The sequence below is a fragment of the Diabrotica virgifera genome, chromosome 4 (genome assembly GCF_917563875.1).
Source record: "Diabrotica virgifera virgifera chromosome 4, PGI_DIABVI_V3a".
Lineage (NCBI taxonomy): Eukaryota > Metazoa > Arthropoda > Insecta > Coleoptera > Chrysomelidae > Diabrotica > Diabrotica virgifera.
This window is the reverse complement of record NC_065446.1, coordinates 240,977,580-240,993,157: the sequence shown is the minus strand read 5'-3', so window position 1 is coordinate 240,993,157 and position 15,578 is coordinate 240,977,580. Positions and strand designations below refer to the sequence as shown.

Genomic DNA, 15,578 nt, shown 5'->3' with positions numbered 1-15,578 from the left:
TGTTTAATAAACATCTCAAAATATTCCTGAAGCCGTGTCAAATATTTAAAATTGTCACTGTCTTATCAGCACATTATGTTCGACTGAGTGCATTGTATGACAAAGATAGCGAATGTTCAATTTGGAAAATATCACCACGGACATGGTGTTCATTTTTTTCGAATCCTGGAAAAACTAATACCTAGATCTTTTTAAAAAATTTAAATGCATAATGAAAGATTACATTATTACCGAGGGCCGAAAGTCCCTTAGAATAAACCAAAGGGTTCTTTTGAATGAGATATTTGATATTAAAAATCACACTCAATTTTCTCTACTTTTTCACCCCTGTAACTTATTAAAATAAACATTATAGAAATTATCAGGGACTTTCGGCCCTCGGTAATAATGTAATCTTTCATTCTGAGTTTAAATTTTTTAAAAATACTTATTAGTTTTGCCAGGATTCGAAAAAAATTAATACATTTAAATAACATCAGTGAAAAATTTTGCCCCATTCCCTTAATTTAAGTATTCTATACTTAGCCCTCTTGGGTTTAGGGTGATGGGTGAGGCTTGTCAGGCCTCACCTATATGGAAATACTCTCTCTCTCTAGTTCCATCCCCCCTTGTGGAGTATTGGGTGCTTATGCGTTTCTGGGCCAAAAGTTTAAGATTGCTGACTGACTGGGTTAACGCAATAATGAAATACAATGTAATTTTATTTCAACGGTCCACTGGAGGGTTAAGTATTCTATACTGGAACACAACCTGCTCTGTGGGTATACAACATATAACTATAACAATAATTTGTGCAGATACTACAATCAAAGAATTTTCTTTATCACCTACCTTTATTCTGCGAATTAGAATTATCTCCTCTATCTAAATCTTTTTCTTTAGAACTCAAATCATTATCTACAGCAGGTACATCGATACTGCTGCTCAAATATTCATTTAGACTATGAAAAACATTGTTAATTGAGTGTTTCAACACATTATTTTGAGGAGCAGGGCTTGGAGCTTCTACAGGATTCCTTACAGAATTATACTGATCGGTTAATTCACTGTATTCAAAGTCATTGAGAACTTGGTCTAAATCAACAGCAAATTTCTCCATCTAAAACCAAAATCAGTTAGCTTAAGGAATAATTACATATAATGTAATCCATATTACTGTAGAATTGTAAATATTTTACCTTAATTTTTAAGACCCCTGTATATATTTTTTCTTTAATTATTAGTACAAACACGAAACATGTGAATAGATTCATGTACCTAGGAATGGATCTGGTTACAAGCAATGAAGAAGAACCGGAAATAAATAGAAGGCTTGTGCTGGCAAATAAAGCCTATTTCGTGATGGGCCACATATTGAAATCGCGAGACGTACACCGGAAAACAAAACTCCGGGTATATAAAACAATAATAAGGCCCATAGTAAGTTATGGCTGCAAAACATGGGTGGTGACACAGAAATCTGCCAATGCATTAGATGTGTTTGAAAGAAAAGTATTACGTAGGATACTGGGCCCAATAAGTGAAAATAACAACTGGCGAATTAGGTATAATAGAGAAATATACGAGCAATATAGCGAACCAACTCTAGCACAACACACTAAACTGAAGAGATTACAGTGGGCAGGGCACGTGGTCTGCATGCACGAGAATAGAATCCCCAGAAAATTGCTGAATGCAAGAATGCAGGGAAGAAGACCTGTTGGAAGACCTAAAAAGAGATGGGAAGACGAAGTCGATGAGGATGCCAGGAACTTTCTGGGAACGCGTTCATGGAAAAGAACAGCGGTAAATCGAAATGATTGGAGAAGCTTATTGAAGGAGGCCAAGGCTCGATTTGGGCTGTAGTGCCATTGGATGGATGGATGGACAAACACGAAACGAGCGGGTGTCGGCGACGCTCTTAGGGACAGATGTGGGGGCATATCTAATCGTCGGGTAGTTTAGTGAGAAGATTGTTTATTTTCAATCGTTTGAATTCGGACTTTAAGATAAACAGTAGTCGCCTTGACTAATTTTATAGTTTTCGATTATTGGAAAAGTCGGTACATACTTTCATCCAATATTAATACGTTAAAACGGAAAAGGGAGATTAGCTGTTAAAAGAATTTGTTTTAGCGTAGGGATGCGAGAGGCGGTCGATTTTAACATCAGAAACGTGACGGACGTGTTCTTTGGGATAATAGAAAAAGACGAATTAAGACAGGTATTATGACAAGATGGTTATAATATTGATTAGACGCAAATTATCTATAAATACATTTCTTTTTGTAAGAATAAGAACACGTAAAATTTTAGTCACAATTACACAAACACTTTTACATTTCGTCAATATAATAGAATCTATAATTTAGTTACCTATTTTATTAATTAAAACTGTTAAACATGACACAGACTTTTATTACGACTGTCTTTAACGAATCCTACATTACTATATACACTACATATCTACCTTCAGTATTACCCATTTCTTTTAACTATTTTTTTTATATTACATATTTTAATTTACAATCAGCTTCATTGAAGCTATAAGTAAATATTGAAGCTATAAGTAAATAGTTTGAGTGTTAAATACATGAGGGAGAAGCTGCCCTACGGCAACCCTCGTATTAGGTATATTTTTTTAACATTAGATCATATATTTAATTTATTAAGTCTGTTGGCTATAGTTTTTTCAATAGTCTTAAAAATCCGGGAGGAGCATTTAGCAGTCTTGCTTCATCATTCGGATGACTTCTCAGTCCATCGAGGTAGTTCTTTGTGATTCTTTGAATTTCTTCCTCTACCAAACATGTAACTGAATCATTGTGTAGGATTTTATTGCTTACATACCAGGGACTCTCTGGATTATCTTAACATTTGATAGCTTCGAGCAACACCAGAGTTGGACACCATAGGTCCAAATTGGTTTTATCATTGATTTATACAGGGGCAGTTTATTTTAAATAGTGAGTTTTGATTTTCGACCCATAAGCCAGCTCATTTGTCGCATTTTGATGTTGATCTGGTTTTTCTTGGCTTCCATGTTAATCTTTTGTCAAGGTAAAGCAGAGGACCCAGGACGTACCTTGTGGTACCCCCGATTTAATGGGAAAATATGTGGAAGTTGCTGTGTTATATTTTACTTGGAAGTAACTTACTATTAATTTTATATTAATAAAAAAACCAAAACAAATGTTGGAAAAGTCTAGTCTAGACAAACCTGTCACATGATCTTGCAAAATTATTTTACTTGCCTTTATAATTTCTCCGAAAAATAGGAACAGTCATTTCATTTGGCAAACTGCAATAATTAGTAATAATTGTAATCTCCGCTTTTATTTTTTTTTATCAATGGTTGACACTTATTATTATTATCTGACATATCTGAGTGACATTTCGATATGACGTATATTTTTCTTCTTTTTTTAATCTTTTCTTTTTAATTAAATCTCCACTACTTTTTTGATTCGTTTTCAGAAGGTTCGGCTAAACTACGCATTTGAAGGTACAGAATAAACAAACATACCGTTTTATATAATATATCATTCTTGTTTAGTCTAGAAATAGTTAATATTCTCGTCTCATTCGATTTTGCGGAAATTAAAAGTTATTACAAGAAAGAAAAAAATATGATACGCCTATGAGACTGTCAATGAACTGTCATCAAAGAGAGGTTAATGTTTGACATGTTACTGTGTATCAGAAATGCAAGAGACCACAGAAAAAAAATTATGAAATTAGTAGATGAAATGAAGAGGAGTCCTAATTTCAATAATTAAAATGTTATGATAAGATAAAATGTGGTATAGCGCAATTTTTCGTTTTGTACGACGAAGAATCTTCCTAGGACTCCTCCTCTTTCTATCTTTCAGTTATTGCCTTATTAGCTATGTAGGAAAAACAGATTTTCTCAACAATGATGATGTAATGGTGGTTAAAAGGACCCAGCCCTTCATTTGGAGGAGTCTCCAACAACACAATTCCAGCAGCGATGAGACTAATTGTAGGAATTCGGTACAAGGAAAGGTGTTACTAGTAGACGATAGGGGGTATGTGTGCCCCAGAAATGAAGTTCTCCAAAATGGGTGCTGCAATGAACAGTCGCCAGGTGTAGTGCAGTATTTATGTGAAACTTGCAAACCTAACAATTGTTGTACAATTTACGAACATTGCATTTCGTGTTGTTTGCAACCTGATAAGAAAGAAGTGCTGGAGAATGTTTTAGGGAAAGCCTCGGAGCAGAATAGTGTTCTATTCGCTTCTGTTGCGGATCATTTTGAGCTATGTTTAGCTAAATGTCGTACCAATTCGCAGAGTGTACAGCATGAGAATTCTTATAGAGATCCTAAGGCGAAGCATTGCTTTGGCGAAGTTGCTCCTGTTAATGTAGATAATGAAGTATGAGGGTTAACATATTTTACACCCTTTAAAACACAACAGAAAGTTTATTCCATGAATATACGATTGTTTTAAATTTAACACATTGACTGCCATTATATTAAAAAAAATGTCCTAATGGCCATGAGGCTCATGTTTCTATGCTAACAAGATAAATATGCTGTGCCATGCAACTGTTATCGAAAACAAGGCAGTAAATGTGTTAAATGGTCCAATGTGCTAGATTGTACAATAGTAAATTCTCCCAATTTTTAAAATACAGCTGTAGTGGAATAGTTAGTGGAATATTCACTTAGTAGTACAAAAACAAAACAAAATTACGAATTCTCTTATTGTCCTAATCTCCTAAAACCATTATTCAACCATTGCATTTTCACAGCCATAATGTCATTGCTATCTTCATTCCAATGGTAAATTATAAGAGGATTAGCACCATTCTTCAATTAAGTCTTCACATTTTTTTCCCAATTTTGAGGATTGGCAATATCCAATTTGTTGCCATGTTTCCAAGACTGCCTCACACTGTAACTTGTATCCAATAGGGTTATCGTAATATGTTTTGTATACCCCCCAGATACAGGGTGATTGATTAGTAGGGTAAAGCTCAATAGCTCCGCTATAGTAATAGATAGCAATAAAAGTTAATAACAAAAATATTAGCCACCTTTGAGCTTCACATTACAAAATTAGTTGAATGTTACAGGGTGTTCGATAACACAGTGGCAGACCAAACTTATGTTTTTTTAAATGGAACACCCTATATTTTATTTTAAATTCAAAATCCTGTTAACTTCTCCATCACAAAAATATAAAGGTTTGTTATGTTATACAGGGTATTTACAAAGTTATAACCAATTTTATATGAAAATCGTAACAAGTTCAACTTCCTGTATAAATAAAAATAAGCAAAACAACAATGGTTTATTAATGCCATCTTTTTTAACGTATTGTCAAAATTTTCAAGAATGGTCGATATTGCTAATTTTCTTTATATCAAATACAGGGTGAGTCAAAACGCAAGTACATTATTTTCTCAGTAATTTTAAATGGAACACCCTGTATTTTATATCACTATTGAAAAGTACCATTACCGTACTTTAATTTTTAGATAACATTCCCTATGTCTAAATTTATTAGTTTTCGAGATATTTTCATTTTTCAATGGACCAGTAGCGTGGCCACCCAAATCACCAGAATTTAATAAACTGGACTGATTTTTTTGGGGTTACGTTAATAATGAAGTTTATAAAATACCTCAAACAACAAGGGATGAGATGAAAAATAGAATACAAAGTGTATTTCGATGTGTTAATTTACAAATGCTCCGTAGAGTAAGTAGCTCATTCAATGATCGTTTTTAGGCGTACATAAATGTGTTAGGAGATAATTTTGAACAAATTATGTAATTAAATATTAAAAATATTTTATTAAAAGTAGCTTCTAATTTTTTCAAACATGTTTTTTTGCAAAATGTATTACTGATAAATTATGTTTCGTTCTTTATTTGTTACATTGTTACATTTACATACAAAAGTAGTGTTTAATTGTCTTCACAAAATATTGTATTTTGTGTTTGTGTGTTTTTTTGTAAAATTTATTACTAAATTTCTTTGTTTATTTGTTGCATTTACATAAAAAGATAGTTTTTAATTGTTTCAAAAATGTTGAATGTAGTGGTTGTGTTTTTGTTTGTAAAATGTATTACTAATAAATTATTTTTATTTCTTTATTTGCTACAGTGTTACATTGATTACCGGATTGATAATCGGTAATCTTCAATTGTCAATTCAGTCATGGCTTACTTAAAATTTAGATAAATTTAAACACCTAAAATAATTTGCTCTGAAAAATGAATATATCTCGGAAACTAATAAATTTGGGCATAGGGAATGTTATATAAAAATTAAAGTACATTAATGTTACTTTTCAATAATGATATAAAATACAGGGTGTTCCATTTAACATTACTGAGAAAATAATGTACTTGCGTTTTGACTCACCCTGTATTTGATATAAAGGAAATTAGCAATATCAATAATTCTTAAAAATTTTGACAATAAATAAAACAATATGGCATTAATAAACCATGGCTGTTTTGCTTATTTTTATTTATACAGGGAGTTGAACTTGTTACGATTTTCATACAAAATTTATTTATTTATTTACGGGTTTCCACAATTTCATAAAAAATATACACATATAAACAATAAGTAGAAGTAAAAGTAGTAGTATTAAAGTCCAGTAAAACAGTAAAAAAAACAAAGAATAAAATTAAATGAATTAAATGAAAGTGTGACAGCATAAAACTGTAGTAAGTACATTACAATAAAACTAAATTTAACATACACACAATCCACGTTATGCAGTGACAATACATAATAATAATATAATATAAACCGACATTAATCAACTAACTACAGACAATAAAAAGTCAATAAATTACATAATACAAAAGCAATGTCCATGGCAAAAATTAACAAATCTACTGAAAATATAATATTAAACATTAAACATAAGTGCAGACCGGAAAAATTGATTTTAGTCGGTTTTTAAATACTCTACTGGAAGAAGAGAATAAATCGATGTCCAAATCATTCAGGCGACTCAAAGTTCTATCTATTGGTGAGTTAAGACCATAGTTTGTTGAATGATGAGGTACATGGAACAAGTTATTATTTCTCAGATCATGGTTTGGAATATTAAAGTTTATTAATTTTAATAAATCAGGGCAATTGATTTCACTATTTAATAGTTTATAAATAAAAGCTAGATCATTTATAATTCTACGGTCTTTTAAGGAGTGCACATTGAGATCACTACGGATGATGGTATAGTTGTGGTTTAGTTCAGTAACATTATATCCCAATCTGTACGCTGCAAATCTTAAAAACTTATTTTGAACTCTCGAGACAACCAACATAAACATTATAAAATGGTGACCAGACAATAGAGGAGAATTCCAATATAGATATAACCAATGATGAGTAAACAGCCTTTATCGTATTAAGGGAAAGATCAGCACAACTGTGAAGTATATAACCCAATACTTTTGAAGCCTTTGCTGTCACATAGTTAATGTGATCCACAAACGTTAAGTTCTCATCGAATATTACTCCTAAATCCTTTACTGTTTTAACATAAGAGAGCGCTTTACTGTTGATGACATATGATGATTGATATTTTTTTGCAACTTTGTGGAAGCTAATGAAATGACATTTATTAACGTTTAAAAAGAGTCTGTTTTTGTTACACCACTCAACTAAATTATTGAGATCGTTTTGAAGGAGACTACAATCGTCATGATCTTTGATAGATCTGTACATCTTTAAATCATCAGCAAATAGCAAGTACTTAGAGTGATTAAAACATTCACCTGTCGTTAATAGATTGAACAGAAGGGGCGAGCAATGAGCACCTTGTGGAACTCCAGATTTTATTTGTATTGCATCTGACATAAATAAACCCAGTTTGACTTTTTGTGTGTTCCATTTAAAAAAACATAAGTTAGGTCTGCCACTGTGTTATCGAACATCCTGTAACATTCTAACTAATTTTGTAATGTGAAGCTCAAAGGTGGCTAAAATTTTTGTTATTAACTTTTATTGCTATCTATTACTATAGCGGAGCTATTGAGCTTTACCCTACTAATCAATCACCCTGTATATTCAATTGGATTGAATTGGCAATGATAAAGCAGTAGTCTTAACACACAATGTCCAAAGCTATGTATAATCTGGTCTACTATATAGATGTTTGGTTGTGCATGACTTTTAGCTAACATTAGTAATTGAGGATTAAAACAATACTGAAGAAATGTAATAGTTTCATTCGTCAACCATTCTGTTTTATTTTATCTGAGGTACAGGCATCTGTTGGTTGCTTATTAAAAATGTTCAAATGGTACAGAGCATTATCCAGTATTATAATATATAATTCACATAAACTTTGCAATAGTTTTTCCATCAACCATTTCACAAATATCTCTGTATTCATATATTGTCATGGTAATGTACTGATTTCGATGAAAACGCAAGATCGGCTCCATCAATAAAACCATGTTTTCCACATGCATGCAATATATGTCTCTTTTGGCAACATTTTGTTCACTTTTTGCTTCTTGCAAAATTGACTTTAGTTTTGTGTTACTAATACCATCACACACATGCTTATGAACAGATAAAACTGGTACCAAAAGTACCCCCATTGAGTTTCTCAGTAGTAAAATAAGCATGTAGATTAAATTTAAATGTATCTACATATAAAACACATCTCCCACATAACAATGATGTTCGCATCATGTTCTAAACATATACTACCAACATTCGTCGGAGTATACTCTTTTTAGTATATGTGTAGTACAAGCATAGCATCTACCTTAAAAAACATTCTAAATTTCATGTTTTTTGCATATACTTCAAAGTATATTCTCGTACCGAATATACTAAGTATATTCGTGTACGTAGGATCTCGGAATATTCGTAAAAGTTTATTCTTAGAATATACCTTTATCGAATATTCTTAACACATACTTATAAGTACATTCTTAACACATACTTATAAGTAGATACTTTTAAAATATCTTAAAAATAATTTGTATGTATAGGAAGTATAATATTAGCCTTATAGATTATCAACTTCGTTATTTTTTAGAACACATAATTAATAAAATTTATGTATGTAGGTAGTATTGGACGAATTTCATTTCAAAATTCTTGTAGGGTAAAAAAGTTTAAACATTAATTGTATTAACGTTTACATAGATACTATTAAAAATTCGTTTTCATAATTGAAATGACTTTACCATCTCGAGTTTATCATGAATCATTAGTATTTTTACATTCTTGGAATTTGAATTTAGGTACATTCAATTCAATAGGCCATTTCGCAGAACCAATACGTGCCAAACTGCACAACCAAAGCAACCAAAGGCTTTGGCGTTGCCAACCGTCGAGTAAGCTTTTTCCGTCAACTTACCTTAAAAATTCCCACTTTTAAAAAAAAAAAACTTCCCTCCTGTTTACAAAATCTGAGAAGATATGTAATCAAATATTTTGATTTTTTCTTAATATTTTACAATTTGGACTGGAACAATAATTCCCTTTTGAGTTAACTTTTTCCCTTTATCACCTTTTCTGTTGAAAATTCCCGCAAAAAGGGAAATTTCTCTCCGTTTGGCAACACTGACCACCGATTTTGTTATTCCACAATACATTCATAACCCGCCCCCCCATCCCCATCATATTCTGACCATTTCTATTCTTCTGAATGGATCAGGGATAGGAAAAAACCGTAAAATATGAAAAAGGAAACAGGCATTATTTCATTTGTATCATCTATGGATCTATGCGTATGCAGGATGCAGGCAGTGCACACTAGGCAGTGTTAAGGATGAAGGCGAATGATGTAGTACTAGGACTAAAGAACATACATAATCTGTTTATTTTGTTTGCGGTGCTTCGAAATACATATAATATATTTTGATAACTCAATATTACTTAAATAGGTAAGTACATATAAGTATTATATAAATTTTAGTTACTTATTATGCATAGTTTAGTTTAGCTAAATATTATATAATGATTTATATAAATAACTAAAATTTATAAATATGTACTTACTTTTTAAGTAATATTGTAGAATGTAGGTACTAACTACATTCTCATTTGCAATTAAAATATGTAAATAGATATTTGGTAGAACCAGTAGAACCTAAGATGAGATTAGGTGATGCTGAAAACATACTTCTAAGCAATATAGCACTTGATAGCACTTTCTTAGAATATGTATTCTTAAAAATATAATATTCTTCCCATACAAAGATGTGCGGTAGTACGTTCTTAGTATATAAATAGAAGGTTTATAGCACTTCCTTGGAATATTCTAAAAAGTACCTTCTTGGTATAAACTAAAAAGATGTGCGGTAGTATGTTCTAAGTATACACATAGAAGGTTTATAGCACGTCCTTGGAATGTTCTAAAAAGAACATTCTTGGTATATACTGAAAAGAAGTGCGGTAGTACATTCTAAGTATATACATAGAACGTTTAAGTACTGTAATGTAGTATATACTCAGTATCTGCTCTGCACATTCGCAATGGTAATTACGCACATTCTCAGTATATACTTTTTTTGAAAAGTATGTTCTATGAATCTACTAAGAACATGAAATTGTTATGTGGGCTATACTGTGTTTCAAAAATTAGAATACAGTAGAGCGTCAATTATCCGAACTAATTGGGGGACAGAGGTGTTCGGAAAATTGATTTTTTCGGATAATCGAACTGTATTGATATAGCAATATTATTTATCCATATTCGAATGAAAGCCTTATTTACATATCTTTAGTGACAAATAGGATAGAAATTAAACAAAAAAGTGCTGTATTTGCAACAAAATGAAGATTTCTAAGCATTAAAAAATTTCATAGAAAGGACAATACGCTTTCGCTTAGGCATTTTCAATCGAGTTTTACACAAGTTGGGAGTTCGGATAAGCGGTCGTTTGGTTGATCGACGTTCAGATAATCGACATTCTACAGTAGTATGATTGTATATTGCAAGCGGGTTTGCCATATTTCACCCATTCTTTGAATTATCATAAATAAATTCTCCTTTTGTATTCTACAGCAGTTAACAGCGACAATCCTCTACAAATCTTCTTCTTCTATGGCACTACAGCCCAAATTGAGCCTTGGCCTCCTTTATTTTTTGCCTCCACCCTTGCTTGTCTGTGGCTGCTCTTCTCCATACACGTACTCCTAAAAGGGCTTGTGTGTCGCTGTTTACTGTGTCTTCCCAGCGCTTTCTTGGCTTTCCAACCGGTCTCTTTCCCTGCATTCTAGCATTCAGTGCTCTTTTTGGTAGCCTATCCTCTCCCATTCTTATCACATGTCCGGCCCATTGCAATCTTTGTATTCTAATGAAGTCTGACAGGGGTGCTTCCTTATAAAGTTGATAAAGTTAATCCTCTACAAATACCTGCCTAATACAGTAGACTCCCTCTATATCGAGAACTGAAATGGCGGACTAATTACCCCTTTATAAGCGGATCTCGTTATATCAGATAACAATAATATTGTGCATACCACCACCACTGAAATGTTTTGATGTCTCTTACGGAGTTTATTAGGTGGCAATGGTTGACCTCGACAATGAAATTTGGCCATCATAAATTGTAAATTTCCTACAATATTCAATATCGGTCGATAGATAAACAAGAAGAAAGAAGTTTATTACTGGTGGTGAAAAATATTACAGCACTGTTCACAATAAGCACACAGATGTTGGCCATTCCTGTATATAGGCAGTTATGGTATTTATTTATGGCCATCACCATGCCAAAAACAGGTAAAGAAACATATTCTTCGATTTCATTTTTTCTCGTTATAACCAAATATGCCTCGTTATAGAGGTGTTATAGTTCAATAGGAATTTCATGGGACATCTAGTGTACCTTGTTATAAACGAATGCTTGTAATACCCATGTTCGTTATAGAGAGAGCCTACTGTACTACCTTTCAGGGCCGCTGCCATGAAGAGTGACAACATTGTCAAGAAAATTCTCATTTAGTTTATATGATCCTATCCTTGTAAATTGCATCTTGCATCACATGTTTGAAATACGCTGTGTGCATTTTTGCACATTTTGGAAAGTAAAATATTTGTTGTTGCAATAATCCAAAATAGTTGTATATTCATGGCATAGACTGTAGTTCACATGTTCCATTTCTAATTGTTTGTCAATGTTACTATCTCTGCAACACTAGTACTTTATTATCTTATGAGGCTGTTGATGATATCACCAAAAATTTTATTAAGTAGGTAGATAATATACAGTGATCAGTGTGCAACTGGCAAAATAACAGAAAAGACGGAAAACGTAATACATTGTGTTATAAAAAGAGATGAAACTAGTAGAGGCAGGAAATTATCAATAGAAACCTATAAATTTACAATTATATTGATAGTTTCCCACCTTTAGACATATCGGAGTCAAACTGTCACACAAGAATTTAAAAAAATTCTCCTGTCAGAGTGACAGTTGCCAAACTCCTCCTTTAACTATCAATATAATGTAAATTTATAGGTTTCTATTGATAATTTCCCACCTCTACTACTTTCATCTCCTTTTATTTCACAGCATATTATGTTTTCTTTTTGTGTTATTTTGATGGTTATCAGTGCACTTATCACTGTATTCAAATAAAGTAATATTAGGCAATTTAGTATTGATTATAATTACTTTTTAAAGTAGCAGATATAACGATTTGGTAAATGATTAGTTTAGGAGGCAATAAACATAACCTGCTGTAACAGTGTTGCCACATTTTTTGTATAATGTATATATGTTTAAAATTTAATATTAAATTATATTTTTAATACTTTTTGTTATGAGAAGCTACAATTTTTGAATTTATAAATTATTCATAAATTATTGTTTTTTACATTAATTGAGTCGTCTAGTTCCAAAACCGACCATTTGCAAAAAGTGCAATTTTTACAAAATAAAGAAAACTGGTTTTTTATTAAAGTTGGCCGCTTAACATTTTTCATGTATCAGAAGGAAACTTTTAAGAATCTTTAACTTGTAATTTTCTTTAAAATTTTTTGCAAATGGCCGGTTTTGGAACTAGACGACTCAATTATAATATGTTAAACTAAACAATATGGTTTAGGATTGTGGCTTATTCTCATTTGATAGTAACAAAACTAGCATTTTTTAATATATTTAAAAATCCTTAGAAATTATCCCCTTTTGCAATTTTTGTATCCATTATGATACTGAACTGATAAGTTTTTGTTTATTTTTGAGTTTTAATTGATATATTATGTGCTCTTGCCAGATTTTTAATTTTAGAAGTGAGAGTAGAAAATAATTGATGATATGGCAACCCTGTTAATACTTTAAGCTTACATGGAGTGTCATATACATTATAGGTTATGTTCATTGCACTAAGCCTAAGCCACACTAATCTAATCTTTTACTAGGGGATAGGTATAGATAGAGTTCATATATGCCCTTGTTTTTCAATAAATTGATACAGGAATGATAATATAGTTGGCATTGAGTAAAAAATGAATACATTTGCTTACAAGAGATGCCATTGTAATAGATTTAAAATCTTACTGTGGTGTTCTCATTATACAGGGTGATTTACTCAGGGTGTATCCAGAACGTTAAAAGTACAGTACAACCTGCCATATCCGGACGGTTCTGCCGTCCGCATCTACCCTAAATCTACCGAGAAAGCCAGTCCTGCTGTTGGGCAATGCACCCTCTCATCCCGACCCAAAACAACTAAAATATGGCGAAATAAAGTGTCTTTTTTGTCCCCAAATGTGACATCGCTTTGTCAGCCTATCGATCAAGGTATTATAGAATCTATAAAACGTGTCTATCGACGAAAGTTATTGACGGCGTTGATTATTGGAATGTATGAAGGAGAAGACGTTTCAGAGACTATAAAAGAAGTCGTCTTAATATCGGGATGTTTTCATATCCGGATCGGTCTGTCGCCACATTGATAAATATTAAATTTTTAAATAAAATACCATGTAACTCAGTAACGAGCCGCATTTTCTTTAAGTGATTGGGGTTAAATCTTGATATTTTGAGGTCTAGAATCTATAACTCAGAGATTGGACATTCTTAATGAATTACCCTGTATACATTTCACAGTTTTAGGTATTCCTACTGTAATATAGATTATATTTAATCATATATTAGTACAATAAACAAATGATTATTTATTTATAATTATTATTTTGACTTTTCAAGCTTTTATAAACATTAAAAATTTATTTTTCCATTATATTATAAACAGTATTCAAGTTGGGCATCCCTGTGGCAGTGGCGGATCTAGACATTTGCCTTGGGGGAGGGGACTTACAATGAAACACCAAACAAAAAATATAATATTAAATAACTTCATTTTCTTAACTGGCCGATTTATTGGGTTGAATTTGTCTGTCTATGGTTTAAGTTTCATGTCAGCTAATATATTTTTGTTTCAAATTTGTTTTCTTTAACTTTGGACCTCGTTGGGAAAAGGGGTATTACCCCCGTAGATCCGCCGCTGCCCTGTGACAGAACTCTCACTATTTTGTATTATTAAAAGAGCTATAAAAGCACATATAAGTGATGTTTTATTTATTATAATATATTTAATTTATGTGTAGTGGTACCAAAATTATCTCAGTTTGTTTTAGTACCTCTTTCTTTTGTGTAAAAGTTCACAATTCAACTATTTCACAAATTTTACTTAATTAGGGGAAGACTAGTTATATTTTCTGCACTGTAATTCAAGCACTTTGTATGATTTGTATTTATAATTTAGCGATAATAAATTTTTTACCCATAATTGTTGTTTTATTATCTTTTATTGTTTACTTTAGAAAGAAAAAATATCATTATCATTCTGACTCTACAACCTTGTTTGGGTCTTAGCCTCTCCAGTGGTCCCTATCCATATAAGAGTAAGTACAATATCGGCCCCAGCACACTTCCTTGTGGTACTACGGTTTATTGGTCTTAAGCTTGTGTATTCATTATACTTCTTCACTAGAAAATATCGTGTGGAAATATAGCTTTTTAGGATTTGGTAGAAAGGATAGGGAAGGTTTTCTAACTTCTTTAGTGGTGATTTTTTGTATAGTAGGGGGATTCCAGGAAGTCATTCATTTCTTTCTCTGTATAGCTCACTCTCTAACTACCTTACCTAGTTAGAGATGATCTCTAACTACTCACCAATTTTCATGAAAATCGATGGAGGTTGAACGAAATCGGAGGTGAAAACCTTCAGTGACTGCACTAGGTATATTTAAATTGAGCAATTCCTCGTTGACATTAATATTGGTTTAAGACAGGGGGACGCGCTGGCGTGTCTCCTCTTTAATATTGCCTTGGAAAAGGCAGTCGGATAATTAAATATTAGAATGATAGAATTAAACATTAGAATATTTTTAATAAATCGACGCAAATTCTCGCATTCGCTGACGATATAGGTATATAGTTATAGTGGGCAGAAGTAAGAGACACGGTGCAGTGTTTTATAAGGTTTCCGGACGCGGCAAGTGAATTAGGACTTGTGGTAAACGAGGAAAAAACCAAATATATGTTGGTCTCTAAAAACTCACGAAATATTCAACAGAGAATTCAAATTAACAGCCATACCTTTGAGCAAGTCAAAGAATTCCCATAT

The 15,578-nt window shown here is 32.1% G+C and overlaps 2 protein-coding genes across 3 annotated transcripts in view; one reads left to right on the top strand and one right to left on the bottom strand.

The window, feature by feature from the left end:
* The window catches only part of LOC114327411 (zinc finger FYVE domain-containing protein 9), a 78,575-nt gene extending 75,211 nt beyond the window's left edge, over positions 1-3,364 (bottom strand). For both annotated transcript variants that reach the window (XR_007697622.1, XM_028276024.2), the window contains exons 1-2: positions 3,234-3,364; positions 832-1,099 (exon numbers count right to left, since the gene is read on the bottom strand). Coding sequence is in view for 1 of the 2 variants with exons in the window: in XM_028276024.2 (XP_028131825.2) it covers positions 832-1,099 (268 nt within the window). In the remaining variant the exon portion in view is untranslated. The remainder of the gene's footprint in view (positions 1-831; positions 1,100-3,233) is intronic.
* Positions 3,365-3,510: 146 nt separating this feature from the next.
* LOC114327429 (SREBP regulating gene protein) lies at positions 3,511-14,738 on the top strand. Its single transcript, XM_050648831.1, has one exon. The coding sequence runs from the start codon at positions 3,778-3,780 to the stop codon at positions 4,381-4,383; it is 606 nt and encodes a 201-aa protein (XP_050504788.1). The 5' UTR covers positions 3,511-3,777; the 3' UTR covers positions 4,384-14,738.
* Positions 14,739-15,578: the final 840 nt, after the last annotated feature.